General features: G+C 45.7%; 1 protein-coding gene across 12 annotated transcripts in view; it reads right to left on the bottom strand.

Annotated features, from left to right (window-relative positions):
• RPH3A (rabphilin 3A) overlaps nt 1-17,914 on the bottom strand; it is a 252,545-nt gene that overhangs the window by 11,109 nt on the left and 223,522 nt on the right. For all 12 annotated transcript variants that reach the window (XM_067014652.1, XM_067014649.1, XM_067014654.1 and 9 more), the window contains 8 exons: nt 15,787-15,825; nt 15,535-15,687; nt 14,181-14,267; nt 12,396-12,458; nt 11,102-11,344; nt 8,141-8,220; nt 5,147-5,221; nt 3,681-3,790 (listed from right to left, as the gene is read on the bottom strand). In XM_067014652.1, the coding sequence (XP_066870753.1) occupies nt 3,681-3,790; nt 5,147-5,221; nt 8,141-8,220; nt 11,102-11,344; nt 12,396-12,458; nt 14,181-14,267; nt 15,535-15,687; nt 15,787-15,825 (850 nt within the window). The remainder of the gene's footprint in view (nt 1-3,680; nt 3,791-5,146; nt 5,222-8,140; nt 8,221-11,101; nt 11,345-12,395; nt 12,459-14,180; nt 14,268-15,534; nt 15,688-15,786; nt 15,826-17,914) is intronic.

Here is a 17,914-nt window from a genome sequence, read left to right as displayed (position 1 = left end):
GTATAACTTAACAAGCAATAACATGCACAAATCTTCAATTTCTAGCTTGTTGGATTTTTGAATTTGCATACACTCATGTAACTACCACTCAGATAGATCAAGATATAGACACTCCAGCTCCCAGAAGACCCTCATAATCCCTCCTAGTCACTACCTCCCTCAAAGATAATCACTATCTCGTTCTCTTGGCAAGATTCAGTGTCTTGTTTTTGACCTACATTTAAATAAAATCAGATGTATAGACCCTTTTACATTTGGTTTCTTTTGTTCAACATTATGTCTGTGAGATTCATCCATGTCTATAGTTATTTGTCCCTTTTTTGGTTGTATAGTATTCTATTGTGTAAATATGTTGCAATAATTTTGCTACTTATGGGCATTTGGTTTTGAGCCATTTCTAGCTGTTATGAATAAAGCTGCAATGGAACATTCATGTTCATGTCTTTTCTATATGCATAGATACATATTTCTGTTAGGTATCTTCCTAGGAGCAGAATTGCTGAGCCATGGACTACACACAAGTTTAACCTCAGAAGAAACTTCTAAACAGTTTTCTGAAGCGATTCCACCAATTACACTCCCACCAGCAGTTTATGCAGGGTTGCTCTTCATTCTAACTTCGATCTTGTCGGTCTTTAATTTTAGCCTTTCCGAGTGGGCCACAGTATCTCCCTGTAGTATTAATTTATTAGTATTCCATAAGATGTTGTGGAGAAAACCCAAACGAACTTTTTGGCCAACCCAATACATTTCCCTGATGATTAATGAAGTTCAGCCCCCTTTACATCTACTTTATGGTCATTTCAGCATCATCTGTTGCAAAGTTAGGCTAGGAACTTAGCTGACTCTTCTCATTTAATTCTTTCTCCCCCCCCAGACCTCTGAGTTTCCCACTTTAGAGAGGAGACTGGGGCCCAGAAAGGTTGAATAATTTTTCCCCGGTAAGGGGCAGAACCAGAATTTGAAGCTCCTGATTTCCAGAACACTATATTGTCTTTTGCTATCTACTTTGCACAGCATCGAGTAGACCAGAGGCACAAAAAAGGGCAGGTCATGAGAAAGGTCCCTCAGGAGGCCAAACGGACCAATCGAGGCATGCTAACTCATCCTGACATATACTAAGAGGAAGAAAGGACTTTTCCCCCATGGGGGACAGACAGGAACTAACAGCACCTTGCTTCTTGGCCATTAACATTTGTTGAACAAGGTTCAAAGTTCTGAAGGGTCAGAACACCCTCCTGCTGAGCCCCACACTGTACACAACTGGAGAAAGAAATTGTCTCCATTCAGCCGGTGGGGGTGTAAACACCACCATCCTTTCTGTAGGACAGTATGTCTCCAAAGACTCACGAATAATCACCATTTTTGACCTAGTAACGCCACTTCCAGGAATTTACCTTGAACACATTAAGTGAAAAAATACGTAACTACAAAGATCTTTACCACGGTTTTGTTTATAGTTGTGAAAAAGCAGAAATAACGTAAGTATTCTATAATGGGGGGATTTCTTAAGAAAATTATGAAGCAACCCTAAAAATGTAACAGTACGCATTGAAAAGAATGTTGTAATTGCTCATCAGGGAAATGCAAAACCGCAATGCGACACCATTACACACCCGCCGGAGTGGCCAAAATGGCAAAGTGTTGATGAGGATGTGAAGCGACTGGAACTCCCAGACACTGCTGGTAGGAGTGTAAACCGGTGCAGCCACTATGGAAAACTGGCAGTTTCTACTAAAGCTAAACATATACATACACCATGGCTCAGCCATTACACTCCCAGGTGTATATACAACAGAAATGTATGCAAGAAACAGCTACTAGAATGTTCCCAGCAGCACTATTTGTAATAGTCCCAAACAGAAAACCAACCAAATGCCAATTAACGGTAGAATGAATAAATAATATCGTGTTATATTCACACAATGGAATACTAAGTAGCAATGAGAAAGAACCACCTGCAAGTACCCACAACAAGCTGGCTGAGTATCACAAATATACTATTTACTGAAAGAAGACAGACATAAAGGAATTAAGTGGTATGATTTCATTTGTATAAAGTACAGAACTAGACTCAATTAATTTTTCTTGTTAGCAGTTAGGGTAGTGAATCCCCTGGGGGAAAAGGTCCTCACTGGAAGGGGGCACAAGGGGAGGGCTTCTGTGGTCTGGGAATGTTCTCTTCTCTTAACCCAGTTTGTTCACTTGGTGAAAATTCATCAATCTGTACACTTTTTCCGTGTGCACTTTTCTACATGGATGTTATTACACTGCAATAAAAATGTTTATGTTTCCTTAAAATAATATTGTGGCTGATGGGAATGTACTTGGAACAGCCCATTTGTAAACCAGTTTGTATGCCTGGCAAAATTAAAAAGACCCACACCCCATATGCTGTGATCCAGCAAATATACCTCCTTGGTTTCTGCCCTAAGGAAATACTCATATGAACACAAGGAAGCATGAAGAATGCTCATTGCAAATTTGTTTGTAATACAGAAAAGGTAGAAGCTATCTAAATGTCTGTCCACAGGGAACTGGATAAAGTGGTGAAAAGTTACATAAAATTTTAAGACATGCCAACAATACCATATATTGTTTATAGATAATAATAATTAAGTAGCTGCAGCATAGAACATGCTTGGAAATGATACCCAGGGAATTCAGGATAGTGTTTCGCCCTGGGGAGGAGAGAAGAGAAGGGGGTAGGGGATGAAGTATACAAGAGGAGCTTCAATTTGCATCTGTAGTGCTTTATTCCTTACAAAAAAGATCTGAAGCAAATAAAACAAATATTGAGATTTTTGAAAGACTGAGAATTGGGTTCATGGGTATTTGTTTTTATTATATTCTATATTTTTCTGTATATTCATAACACTTAATAATAAAACATTAAAAAAATCTGGGATAAACCCATGCTATGGAGTACTCTGAAGCAGTTAAAAATTAGGTAGATCTAAATGTCTTCTCATGGCCACAGCCCCAAGATATATTGTTAAGAAAAAAGGCACGTTCCAGATATATTCACCATGATATTACTTATATTGTAAACGACAGTATATATATATATATATATATATATATATATGTATATATGTATATATATACATATACATATATTTATATATAGTGTATGTATGTATATAATGAATATACACACACTCACAGAAGGAGAAAGGCAACCCAGGCTGAGGGAGGGGACTAACATTTGAAAGCAGCTTTGTTTTCTCAATAATTATTTACAGGAACAATGTACTCATTTCTTACTTATATAATTTAAAATGCATTTTAATACACTGTAGAAGAATATGAAGTGGCGTCAGTATATTGTTAAGTGAAACTGGCTGATTACTTAATAGGATGGTCCATTTTTATAAACACTTTTAAAAACACTCAACTTTATTAAAAAGAAAAACTTTCGTGCGCGCACACACACACACACAAACACATACACACAAATAAAGACACACGCTAAACCCAAATGTCCAGACACCAAGATGTTAACAGTTTTACTCATCTGTATTTTCGTAAGTGTCTATCAGAAATATATATTGCTTCTTAGAAGAAAAACAGAAATGAAAAACTACTCTGAGATGTTTTAAAGCGCTGCCCCCAGGAACCACGCATGCCTCAGTCCGCCCAGCCTCAGGCCCGTCTCTGCCCACCCTCCCGGCAGGCACCTGAGGGTCTTCCTCTGCATGTCCTCATCCGTGATGCCATGATAGACCAGAGTCTCATTCCAGATGGGATTTCTGGTGTTCCGCAGGGTTTTCGTACGAAGCTTGTTGGACTAGAACCCAGACAGACATCTGTCTCAGTGGGGAGCCAGCCCTGCAGCTCCATCCCTTGGGCTCATTTGCGATGGGTGGGTGACTTAGGAGTCCACTTCCCTCAGGAGTGTCCAGGGGCTCTGTTGCTCCCAAATGCATGTTCTCAGGGAGTGGGGTCATCCTCTAGGGTGCATCACCAACACTGGATACTGGGCCAGCCCTCCCTCCAGGCACTGGGCCCCCTCCTTGAACTCTTCATAAAGATTAGAAAGCAAAGGTATTTTTCCTTGAGAAAAAGTATTATTTCTAGGCCAGGGATGCAGAAATGAGAGTCTCCCATTCCTAGGCAGTGAAGAAATAATTTCTGGGGATATTGGGACGGTCCCCTCTGTTTCCCCAGAAAGCATCCTCCATGCCTGAAATTCCTTAGGACAAAATTTTTCATTTTACTCTAAGAGAAGAAGGTTAGAAATGCACCTGGTGGCCTTGTGAGAAATCCAAATCATACTAACATGTAAATGACTGATTGGATTCTTTGGCAAAGCAGGTGTGGATTTAGGAGTGCGCAAAGGAGTGGGTCAAGGAGAAGCAAAGGCCGCTGGGGAGTTAGAAGGAGTAGTGGCCAACCAGTTTGGCCACGGCCAGGTGGGACTGTCTTTCCTTGATCCAAACAAAAAAAGAGTGAGATAAAGTGTGTATGTGCCCGTGTGTGTGTGTGTGTGTGTGTGTGTGTGTGTCCTTTTTTATCTTATGGGGCATTTGATACTTGCAGAGATTTTTGAAAGGCATTTTTCTAAGATCATATAACCAAGTATATAGGCAGCCTTGTTTTTAGGATATCCATGTCAAATTAACACAAGAAAGCAAAAAATAAAACCCAAGAAAGGCACACTTCCATTTCCAGCCATGTGCTCTGAGTGGGTCAATCCAAAGAAAGGAGAATTAATCCCACTTTCCCTCCCAGAAAGGTGGAAGGGATGGGGGTACATTTTCTCTTAAGAACAGAACCTTTTCTCAAGTTATCTGGAAAGCGTTAGTCATTTCTGTTGAGAGATGTTTGGCTGGGGCACAAAATGGGTGGGGGAGGTGGACGATGGTCAGCACTGGGGAGCCCTGAAGGTGTTTGAGCAGGTCAAGGGCATAATCAGGGTATCTGCTTCTCTCCTGGATCCCAGGTTTCTGAGTTAGAGAAATGAGCAGAGCCCCTGCCTCTTGAAGGAGAATGGCTCTGGCCCATCCCTTACCCCTTGTAAGAACTTTGCCAATCAGGGAAGAGGGGGTTTGGGGAGGGCTATTTTAGGCTCTGAGCTGGGAACCTTGGGTGCTTTCCAGAGCCCATGTGCCCCACTTGCCAAGAGGCCCAGGCCATATGGTACCTTGCTGGCTCCTGGCAGGAGGTGCAGCTTAACGTAGGGATCGGCCAAACCATTGGAATCCATGGGCTTCAGTCCCTGTAAGAGAAGAAGGCAATGGCGTGAGGGCCTGGGGAGGGCCTGGGCGCTCAGCTATCACTAGCAATGGGCACAGCTATCACTCCACCCTGTGTGCCTCCTCTTCCAAAGAAAGAGAAGGGAAATGCGGTATCTTGAAATGAGCACTGGAATCCGGCAGACGGGGTTTAAAGCCTGGCCAAGTCACTTACTGGCTGTGTGACCTTAGGCAAGTTTCTTAACCTCTCTGAGCCTCATTTTCCTCACCTGTCAAATGGGATGCTTCATGGGCTGGTAAGATTTAAACGTGATCCCACCTGTAAAGTGCTTGGCACAGTGCCTGGCACACAGGAAGTGCTCCATCAAGGCTGGATTGTTATTGCTGATGGGAGGACATGTCCCAGAATGGGTGGGAGAGGAGGAAAGGCCAGAGAAAGGAGGCCTGAGTTCTGGCTCTGGCCCTTGCACTCACTCTGAGACCGCAGTTTCTCCATCCATATGATGGGGATCACAATCTCTGCCTGGCCCCCCTCACAGAGCTGGCATGGCTAAAATGGCTAAAATGAGCCACTGTGGGGGAGAGCAGTTTGTCCGGGGTAGGAGCTAAGCTGGGCTTGTTAACATGAGCAGTTCCAAAATTCCTGGGGCTCAGATACGTGCTGCCCATCCCCCTAGGCCCTGGCTGAGGCAGGTGTCTTATCTCTGGGTTCCCACTGTCTCCTCTCACAGCACTAATCCCCAATCCCATGTATCGTGCCCTGTGATCTCTGGGGACTTCAGTTTCCTCATCTGTTCAGTGGGGCTGATCACAGACCCTGCTTCATGGGATTCTTGGAGGGTTAAATGAGATCTCACCTGTGAAGGCTGAACTCTGGCCCTGGCACAAGTTCAGTATGAACAACGTTCGCTACTACTAGGTGGGGAGAGGAGGCCACAAAGTGGGGTGCAAGGGGGAAATCTGGCCGGGTAGCCTAGAAGTAAGAGCATAGGCTTTTGAGCTGGACAACACTGGTTCAAATCCTAGCTCGACCACTTCCTGGCTGTGTGATTTGGGCAAGTCCCTTAATCTCTCTGTGCCTCAATTTCCCCATCTATAAAATGGGAATGATAATGAAACCTTCCTCATAGGTTTGTTGTGAAGATTAAATGGGACGAAATAATTTGTAGAAAGCCCCAGAGGGTATACAATACTCAGGAGATGCTATAGTGATGGTTTCTTGTCCATTTCTCCGTGAGGGCACAGTCTATTCTCGCTCATTCTAATATTCCCCAACATTCAGGGTAGTTCCTGGTACAGAGTACGTATTTAATAAACATGTCTGGAATGTCTGTTTGGACTGGGAGGTTACAAATTGGCGGACACTGTGTTTTTCAAATTTGACCTTGAACATCTTTGTTTGGGTCCTGCTCACACCAGTTTAGTTTACCAAAGTTACTACCAATTCCCTAATGCCTCACACGCTTTTCTCATCTCTTTACCAGCCCAGCCTCTGAGCCGTTGAGTTTTCTGTACCCCTGTCTCAAGGGGGCTGTAATGGTGTGGCTTTCCCCCATTTCTGGAGCTGGAAGTGGTTACATCTGGATTCAGATCCAGCTCTATCCCTTACCAGCTGAGTGGCCTCAGGCTTTAACTTTCTAAGCCTCAGTTTTCCCATCTGTACAATGGGGCTAATAATAATCTCTTTCTCAGAGGTTCCTATGAAGATGAAATAAGATAATGTAGGGCCTTACCCCACTGTGTTATTGGAGGGCATGTGTAAATGCATCTAAGTGCCTGCTGAAGAAGTGACCTGGGAATGTTGATCTAGAAGTTGTGTTAAGCATTTCATACTTTTTTTTTTTTTTTTTTTTTTGCGGTATGTGGGCCTCTCACTGTTGTGGCCTCTCCTGTTGCGGAGCACAGGCTCCGGACGCGCAGGCCCAGCGGCCATGGCTCACGGACTTAGTTGCTCCGCGGCATGTGGGATCTTCCCGGACCAGGGCACGAACCCGTGTCTCCTGCATCGGCAGGCGGATCCTCAACCACTGCGCCACCAGGGAAGCCCCATACATTATTGATCATCTAAACTGGGACATTTTGTGAGTGGAAAGGAGAGTTCTTAATTATTTCATCAAGGCAACAGGCATAGCTGGGGACCATCTGTGCAAACTGGGACACCCCGCCACCTTCCACGTAATACTCACCAACATCCTCATGGGAGCGACTCTATTATTATCCCTGAGGCACAGAGAGGTTAACTTGCCCCAAATCCCACAGCTAGGAGGGGCGGAGCTGGTATTTGAACCCAGGAAGTCTGGTTCCTGAACGTTGCCTGTTATTTTCTATAGACCAGACTTGGGGCAGGGGGAGATCCTGGTCAGCTACTTCCTGGGATGGGCATTGGCATCATCCAGCTTTCTTTGCGGGCTGGAGTAAAGTTGGCTCACTGCCCCTGGAGCCTGTAGCATGGAGATGCTCTTCCAATCTGGTTTGCCTTTCCCCGCCCCTCAGAAGCCCAGATTACTGTCCTTGTATCTGCAACAATAAGTCCCGACTCAGTCTGTAGCTCCAGCTTGACAGCCCCGTCTATAGAAGGAGCTGTTCAGTGGCATGTCAGCTGTCAAGTTAGGCTGTCACTGCTCTTGGGTGACACCTCTGAGATCTCCTCCAGAGGGTGTGGATGGGGCTGGGCAGATCTTGGCTCTGCCCTTGAAGCTTGGTTTCCTCCACTCCCGGGAGGCAACTGCAGTTAAGTGAAACCCCTCTGGGACCTTCCCCGGAGGAAGTCCTCCCTGCAAAGGAATTGGCCGTGGCTAATCCCTGCTCTTTTCTCATCACTGTCACTGTCACAGATAGACAAGGCAATGACAGGAGACAGACTTGGTCACCCATGCCCTCCCTAAGTCGCCTAGAAATGCCAGAACATCCTGAGTGGTCCCCAGCTTGGCCCCCTTACCCACCTTGGCCTTTATGATGGTGCAGTGCAGGGAGCTGTTGTCCTGGTCGAAGAGAAGGCTGAACTCCAGGGCACCCAGGGTGGCTGAAGAAGACAGAGACAGGTACCAAGAGGAAATTAATTTATTCAACAAACATTTCCTGAGCACTTACTGTGTGCCCAGTCTGGACTAGATATTGAGCCTACAGAGGAGAGGAAGACTCAGTCCCTCTGGATCCCCCATCCTGGTAGACCCTCCTCTTCTTTGGCGCCCTCAGCACACCTGTGATCAGTTAATCATTTGTGCAATTGCCTAGTTAATGATTTCCATCTGCTAGGTTGAGAGTCCCATGAGGGCAAGGCTGTGACTGCCTTGTTCACTGCTATGTCCCCACTGGGCAAAGTGCAGGGCACACAGTTTGTGCTCACTTACTTGCTGAAGGAATAAATGAGTCTCAGCATTTGCTGTTGCCTCTGTCTAGAATGCTCTCTCTCTAGATCCTCGCATGGCTGGTGCCTTCTCATTATCCATACTGCAGCTTAAATGTCACCTCCTCAGAGAAACCCTCCCTGATTGCTCCATCTAAAGCAGCCACCTTCATGGTCATTTGCCCTATTTTATTTCCTTCACAGTGCTCTGTCTTTATCTGAAATGAACTCATTGGTATGTTTCTCTCCACTAGAATATTAGTTCCATTAGATCAGCCATCTTGTCTATTTTTTGTTTTCTTTTTTTGCCATGGTATCTCTAGCACTTAGAATAGTTTGGGGGCACCTTGTAGGTGCTCAGTAAATACTTGTCAAATATAGAGATGAGTGAGGGAGGGAGCCAAATACAGACAGGCTTGTTATATATCACTAGGGACAGCTCCTAACAGGGACATACACCAGCTGGGAGGGATCTTCTAGGCTTGGCAGGTCAGCGAAGAGACACTTAAGGCAGATGGAAGGAGCAGTGGCTACCGCTCCAGGCAGAAGGACCAGGATGTGGAAAGCCAGGAAGGTGGGACAGACATGGTACATTTCCAGGGCAGAAACAGCCCCCAGCCAGAGAGGTGGGGGTGGGCTCCTCAGACTCCTTTCCCCTGAGCCTGCAGCCTCATGACCCCTGCGAAAGAAAGGACAGCTGATATTTCCTCCAGGTCTGGCCTCTGACCTGCTGCAGCAATGAGACTGTCAGTCCCTCCACTCACTGGCCATATAAACCTGGACACGCCCCTGAACCTCTCCGAGCCTCTGTCTCCTTTTTTTGTTTTGTGGTACGCGGGCCTCTCACTGCTGCGGCCTCTCCCATTGTGCAGCACAGGCTCCGGACGCACAGGCTCACTCACGGGCCCAGCCGCTCCGCGGCATGTGGGATCTTCCCGGACCAGGGCACGAACCCGTGTCCCCTGCACTGGCAGGCGGACCCTCAACCACTGCGCCACCAGGGAAGCCCAGAAGTATGTCTTTTTTAAATTTTTTGCGCCTCTGTCTCCTTATCTGTGAAATCGGAATAGGAAAAGCAACTATTCCCAGGCTCACTGGGATGATTAAATTGAGCATGTGCACGTAACACACTTAGAAAAGTGCCCGGCACAAAATAAGGGCTCAACAGGTGTTGACTATTATTACTTCTGATGTGCATGTCATATAATAATAATTCCTCATGTGTGTTTCGTACTATATAATAATGATTTCTGGTTTATGAAGCCCTTTCTCAGCAGGTACCTCAGTTTATGACCCCTCAGCCCTGCATGGGAGGTGGTATTTGCTTTCCCTTTTACAACGAGGGGAGGTGACGCGATGGGCCAAAGCCATTCTGCCGATTACAGCCCTTGGTCCATTTCTTCTGAGTGGGTCCAGTCTCCCCATCTGACCAGGAGCTCTTGGAACATCCCCCCAACCCCACAGCATGCATCAGATCCAGACACAACCCATCCATGCTTCCCTGCAGCTCACAAAGGCCACCCCAGCTCTCCCCTGCTGCTCCCAGCCACACCCAGGAGAAGTGCCACTGGTGTGTGTTTGTGTGTGTGTGTGTGTGTGTGTGTGTGTGTGTGTGTGTGGCATAGAGCAGGCACTTTATAAATCACTGAATGGATGGATGCAAGAGGAAGTATCAGAAATTTTAAACTCATGGTTAAAAAATAACTTTTAGAAGACACACACCAAAGAGCCTGGAAAACGATTAAAATAGATATCTACCTATATACACACTTAGGAGTGGAATTGCTGAGTCATATGATAGTTCTATGGAACCACCAAATAGAACTTTGTGAACATAGTTGAATTGCACTCTTAAAAAATTATGTAAATGGTTAACATTGATGTTATGTATCTTTTACAGCAATGAAAAAAATAGATAGCACTTCCCTGGTGGTGCAGTGGTTGAGAATCCGGCTGCGAATGCAGCGGACAAGGGTTCGATCCCTGGTCCAGAAAGATCCCACATGCCACGGAGCAACTAAGCCCGTGAGCCACAACTACTGAGCCTGTGCTCTAGAGCCCGTGAGCCACAACTACTGAGGCCACGTGCTGCAACTACTGAAGCCCACATGCCTAGAGCCCGTGCTCCACAACGAGAGAGCCCACTGCAATGAGAAGCCCATGCACTGCAACGAAGAGTAGCCCCTGCTCGCTGCAACTAGGGAAAGCCCACATGCAGCAACGAAGACCCAACACAGCCAAAAATAAAAATAATTTTTAAAAATAATAATAAAATAAATAACTTTATTAAAAAAATTTTGTAAATGGTTAACATTGATGTTATGTGTCTTTTACAACAATGAAAAAAATAGACAGCACTTATACTTTAGAAAACCAATGTCATTTTGTGAATTTAGTAATACGAATTTGTATTTTTATAACTTGGTAAATATGTTTATTATGTTTGGCATATTGGGGGGCTGGGAATGTACAGAGCTGTCCCCAGAGCCATTCCTATTTCCCTGGGGGTGACCCCTAAGTGACTTTTCCAGCCACCCCTCCGTTACGCGTCACCTACTTGCTTCATCTGAATCATAGCTGTTGGCTTCCTCCTCCTCCTCCTCCTCCGGGCGTGGGGGCTGGCGGGCCGGGGCCGCGGCTGGCTGGGGAGCAGCAGCAGACGCTTGGGAATAGGGGCCCACTGGGTGGCCCACTCGGTCCTCCCTGGCTCCAACTGCCGAATAGCCCCCAACTCCCCCCGTTCTCTCCTCTCGCGGTGGGGCGGTGGCCCCTGTATAGGTGGGGTCACTCGGAGCCACCTCTGCAGGGGAGATGGGGAGAGGATGGGAAAGAGGCAGCTGAGTCCCTGTGTCATAATGACAGCAGTGACAACTGCTGTAGCATTACCGCGACTGATGGGCACCTACTGTGTACCAGGTGCTTGGCGAGCTTTGTGCCAGAATTACCCACTGCCCTGCAATGGCGACTGTCACTTCCAGTGGACAGGGGGGCCACAACATGCCGTTCACCGGTTCTCAGAATGTTGCCTTTGTCAAAGCCACCCAGGGAAGGCTTGCAAAAATGCAGGTTCCCAGGCTCCATCTAGAATCTGCAGGCCCTGTGGTGGGGCCTTGGAATCTATGTTTTATAACAAGTTCCATGAGCAAAACAGACCTCACTGGAGCCTTCACTGGTATGGGCTCTGAAGCCAGACAGCCTGGATTTGAATCTCAGCTGGAGCAAGATTACTTATCCCTGAGCCTCAGTTTTCTCACCTGTAAAATGGGAATTTTAAGACCTGAAGGTGCTCAAATAGTATTAGTTATTATTTAAAAAATTTTCTAGTATATGCACAGCACTTAGTGCAGTAGCTGGTGCATTAGAAAGCAATGAATCTGTTGTAGTGATTGGTGCTGCTGCATGTATATCATGTGTAATAATCACTGTCACTCGGTGTGGTCTTCATACATTGTAGGCCACGTGCTAAGGTGTTCCACGTATTGATTTACTTAATCCTCCCAGCAACTCTGTGAGGTAGGTCCTTGGATTATTCTCCTTTTAGAGATAAGGAAACTTGAGGCTCTGGGAAGTTAAGTGACTTGCCCAGGGTCACACAGCTGGGAAATAAAGAAGCAGTGATTTGAATGCAGGCAGCTTGTACTCTTAAGCACTGTATGTATTGTCATTTTCTATCTATCTAATCTTAGTACAGACTCTCTAGAGTTTTAGAATTAGGGAATTCCCTTAGAGCTCATTAGATAGGTCTCAGGATGCAGATGGGCCAATGTCTGGCAGCCCCTGCTCTCTCTCTTTCTCTCAGTCAGTGGAAGAGGTGGTCACCTGCGCAGGCACAGAAAGAGGCGAACACTTGCCTGGTCTCTGATCTGGGAAACGTCCTGCTGGCCCGGGACTGGGTCTGCTGCCTCCTGGGGGTCCTGAGTGGGGCAAAGAGAGAAAGAAGTTTGGAATAGAGAAGGCGGCATCATTTGGGTATTTGCCCTGAGCCCCACTCATTTCACAGGTGTGGACACAGGCCCAGGGGCAGCAGGTGATGTGCAGAGGTACCCAGGGTTGCAGGAACGGTCTCATTGGGGGATTCTGGCGCTGGAAAGCCCTGGCTTCAAGCCCAAATCCTTCCATCCTGAGCCTCAGCTTCCTCCTCTGTGAAGTAGGGATGAGCAGCTATTACCTGCTCTTCATGTTTTGTTGGCTGTTATGAGGTCGACAAACAAATGGAGCAAGAATCGCTTGGAAGGTAACGGGCAAGTCCAGGCTTTGAGTCCACTATTATTACAGGGTCATCACTGGTCCAGAGGATTCTATATAACTACATTTCCGAAGCTTGGGATGTGGGGGAGAGCCACAGGGATGGGGCATGAAATAACACTCAATGACAGAGTGAGAAAGTCATTCTGGGTTCCCACTGCCTTTCCATACTGATCCCGTCATGGGAAAAGTCTCATCTAGGTGCTACTTTAACACTTCTCTAACCTTTGTAAATGTCCCTTTTGAGCAAAAGAGGACAGGCCTCGGGCTCCGAACCTTCAGCAGGGCAGAGTACTGAGAATGTCATTGCACCGTTTTATTTTCAGTACATTTATTTTTATAATAGCCCCCCCCCCTACAATAGGTCGAATGGTGTTCTCCAAAAAATGTTCAAGTCCTAACCCCCAGTCCCTGTGAATGTGAATATTTGGTCATCTTTGCAAGTGATCAAGTTAAGATGAGGTCATTAGGGTGAGCCCTAATCCAATATGACTATGCCCTTATAAAGAGGGGAAACTTGGACACACAGGGACCCATGCATAGAAGGAAGATGATGTGAAGACACATCCACAAGCCAAGGAATGCCCGAGGCCCCCAGAAGCAAGAGGAGAGGCTGGGACAGATTCTCCCTCACAGTTCGTGGAAGGAACCAACCCTGGCTACACCTTGATTTTGGACTTCTGGTTTCTAGAACTGTGAGACAATACATTTCTGTTATTTTAAGCCACCCAGTTTGTGATATTTGTTATGGCTGCCATAGCAAACTAATATACTCTCTTTTTCTGGTATGGAATACTGGTTTCCCACTTATGCCATTATTATAGGTTTCTTTTAAAATAACAGATTTTAACTGCACCAATTAGGAATTATTTCCATTGTTTTACACAAGCCATATGTGTTCAGATTTTCTCACATTACTAATCTCTTTGCCCACCATTTCTTCCTGAATCTCACATATCTGTCTGAGAACCTTTGCCTTTTCCTTAAAGTCTGAAGTCCTTAAAATTTCCTTGAAAGAGTTTATGATAACTTCTCTCAATTGTGTTCTTAAAGGAGGTCAATTTGAAGAAAATATTAAGGAAATAAGAGGGCAGATCATAGGTGCATGTGGTAAAAATTGTGAAATTGGAGTGATGATGTCAGAAGGTGGGAAACAGTTAGGGACGAAGTACTGTCACTTCTTGCATTTAGGTAGATATGACGCTACCCTTCCTCCCACCCCCACCAGCTTCCCAGCCTGTAGTATTATTCATTCTAAAGGTCTTCGAAGAGTTTAGGGTTTGGTGGTGACTGCAGCTTTGCAGAAAGCCCAGCGGGTTCCGCAAGCAAGGGTGGGAGGTATTGGGGTCACAGCTGAGTGACAGCCTGGGCGGTGGTTGTGTGGCACGTACCTGGCTGCCCAGGCTGGGGGGCCGCTGGACTCTGTATCGAGGCTGGGGTGGGTCTAGAGGCCTGGACTGAGTTGGTCCGTCTCAAACCTGCAGGGGAAAGGAAACAGCCTGTCATATCGCACATACACACACACACACACACACATACTCACACACAGTCAAAGCAGGAAGAAGCCTGGGACCGGTCAGCCGGCATGAGGCATGGTCCTCTGGGTGTGAACTGGATGCAGTCCCCCGACATTCCCAGCTCTTTCAGACCCTCTTCTCCTCCCCTCCGTGTGTTCTCTCTTTCCAATACTCAGATGCCCCTGGGCAACTCATTGCAACAACATGGATGTTGAAAAGCTCAGGTTCTGCAACGTTGCTTCTGACATCTGTGACCTTGCACAAATGACCTATCCTCTTTGGGCCTCAGTCTCCTCGTCCATCAAATGGGGATAACAGTACTTACCTCATAGGGTTGTGATGGAGACACAATGATACAATACATGTAAAGTGCTCAGAACAGTGCCTGGCATGTAGTAAACACTCAACATCTGGCAGATGTTGATATTACTTTATAATTATTGAAAGACTGTTCTTATCTTCACATGGACCTAGCTTTGCATCCCAGATTTTTCTAAGCTGTGTGTCTTTGGGCTGGTCACTTACCCTTTCTGAACCTCAGATGCTTCATGGAGGCAACAACTCTACCCACTTGATTAACATTTTTATAAGAACTTATTTCATCTCTACACCCTATGAGGTGGGTGCTTTATTAGCTCCATTTTACAAATGGGGAAACTGCAGCACAGAGGGGTTAAGGAGCTCACCTAATGTCTCTTGGCTGGTTAGTAGCTGAGCCAGGGTTTGAACTCAGGCATTTGGTCTCCAGAGTCTACCTGAGACTATTAGATGCTACTGCCTCCTGCAGAGCTGCTGGAGGATCAAATGGGGATGATATACACAGCAGTTCCTGGTACTGAGAAGGTATGACATTCCTAGAAGAATACCCTGTCTTCTCTCACCTCACTGGGCTGGATGCCACCTTTCCTGAATCCAAATATTTTTCATTGGAGAGATGCTTGAATGCTCATGACAGAAAGTGCTTTGCCACCTCTGGCTGGGGCTTACAAATTCTTGTCCCAGGGTCCTGCATTAGCACTTCCGTTTGCTTGTTCATTTGGGTCCTTGTTCATCCATCCATCCATCCATCCATCCATCCATCCATCCATCCATCCACTCACTCATTCAACAAGTGTTCACTGAATGCCTACCAAGAGCCAATGAATAAATGAAAAAAACCACTGTTCTCCCCATTCCTTTTGATTCTCCTCATCCAGGAAGCCTGTCTGGATTTGCCCATCTCTCTCACCTGCTGGGCTCCGGCTGGGGTCACCAACAGCTCCGCCGTGGCTCTGGTCCCAGCTCTCTGAGTCCCGGCTAGATGAGCTCATTCGTGCCTCGGAGGCCCTGCGCACAGGAGGCCCATAGCTTCCTCGCCCAGGAGCAGAGGCCGGGTCAGGACCTGAAAGGGAAAGCATGAATTGAATGGAGAAAAGGCAATGGAGAAATGGGGAAAAGGACTCCTGTCTCAAAAGTAGAAGACAGAGTTGGCAGGACCCACCTGTTTTCTGACCTGGGCCCCTCCTGTCATCAGAGTCACCTGGAGAGAGAGAAAACTGATGAGGAGTATGTATTGGGTTGGCCAAAATGTTCACCTGGGTTTTTCTGTAACATCCTATGGAAAAACCCAAATGAACTTTTTGGCAAACCCCCAATATTCGATGTTTTCTGGAGAGCTGACATTTAAGGAGCTCACAAAAGGGCCCATCCACCATTCCTAATAACTTTTTTAAAAAAAATTAAAAGTTTCCTTTCCCAACTTCCCCTTTGATATAGAGCCTATCTACAAATTTCACATTATTTCCATTGCAAACAAATTGGGATCATGGGCTACGTACTGTTTCTAGAATGTGCTTTGTTCACTTAATCTGAATTTCCCCAGAACTCACCAAGCATGCGCCAACCTCAAACCCTTTGCACACGGTATTTCCGAAGATTCTATGAGCCCTCTTTATCACCTCGGTCAGGTTTCTCCCCAAATATCATCTCTCAGACAGCCCTTCTCTGGCCATTCTGTCCAACATGAAGCCTCTATCCCCTCTACCTGTTTCATTTTTCTTCCTGGCACTTATCACTACCTGATACATTGTATTTGTATTTGCTGTTTGTTGAGCATCTGTTTCCCCCACTAGAATTTTAATTGCATGAGAGCATGGATTTTATCTGTTCCATTCACTGATTCCCTGGGGCATAGAACAGAGCCTGGAACTCACTAGGTGTTCCATAACTGTTCATTAAGAGAATATTGAAAGCTCATATCATGGGCATAATTCCAAATCTACAATATACATTTACATCATTCAATTTAAAAAAAATATTTATTGGGCTTCCCTGGTGGCGCAGTGGTTGAGAGTCCGCCCGTCGATGCAGGGGACGCGGGTTCGTGCCCCGGTCCGGGAAGATCCCACATGCCGCGGAGCGGCTGGGCCCGTGAGCCACAACTACTGAGCCTGTGCGTCCGGAGCCTGTGCTCCGCAACGGGAGAGGCCACGACAGTGAGAGGCCCGCGTACGGAAAAAAAAAAAAAAAATTTACTTTATTTATTTTCTTTATTTTGTTTTTTTGACTGCATCAGGTCTTAGTTGCAGTATGCGGGATCTTTCGTTGCAGCATGCGGGCTTCTCTCTAGTTGTGACATGTGGGTTTTCTCTCTCTAGTTGTGGCGCACAGGCTCCAGGGCACATGGGCTCTGTAGTTTGCGGCATATGGGCTCTCTTGTTGAGGCACGCGGGCTCAGTAGTTGCGGTGCACAGGCTTAGTTGCCCCATGGCATGTGGGATCTTAGTTCCCCTACCAGGGATCGAACCCGCGTCCCCTGCATTGAAAGGTGGATTCTTTACCACTGGACCACCAGGGAAGTCCCTACATTATTCAATTTTAAAAGATGCTTAATACACCATGGTGTGGATATACCATACTCTCTTCAACAATTACCCCGTTAATGAACGTTAATGAATGCTTAGTTTTTTCCAGTATTTTTGCTACTATAAACAATGATGCAATAAATACGCTTATACATATGTCTTTTATATGGGTACTTTTCTTGCTGTTAAATATATTCCCAGAGAGGGACTATTGGATCAAATAGTATATACACTTCAAATTTTAATAACATCTGCCATATTACTTTTCAAGAGGCTGGAGGTGACCTATAGTCCTACCAACAGTTTATACCATCATTTCTCCACATATTCACCAGCACTAGATGTTACTGCCAATAATTGTTCAGGAGTTGCTACGCAATGCAGGTGATGTTACTTCTTTCCAATGAGGTGAATATTTTCAGAGTTATTTGTTTTGTCTAGAGTTTACATAATAAGCTAATTCATACCATTTATGTGTGTAAGTGTATGTGTCTGTGTATAGGTGATTAATATTATGTACTATTGGCAAACATTTACTAAGTGCTGCACTCTGCAAAGTACTGTACAGGTACAGGCATACCTTGGGGATATTGTAGGTTCAGTTCCAAACCACTGCCATAAAGCGAATATCACAAAAAAAGTGAGTCACATGAATTTTTTCCCACTGCATAGACAAGTTATGTTTACACTATACTGTAGTCTACTAAGTGTGAAACAGCATTATGTCTTAAAAATGCACATATCTTAATTTAAAATATTTTATTG

Source organism: Kogia breviceps, chromosome 15, assembly GCF_026419965.1.
Source record: "Kogia breviceps isolate mKogBre1 chromosome 15, mKogBre1 haplotype 1, whole genome shotgun sequence".
Lineage (NCBI taxonomy): Eukaryota > Metazoa > Chordata > Mammalia > Artiodactyla > Physeteridae > Kogia > Kogia breviceps.
Note: the sequence above shows the minus strand (reverse complement) of the source record. Positions and strands in the feature narration are given on the sequence as shown.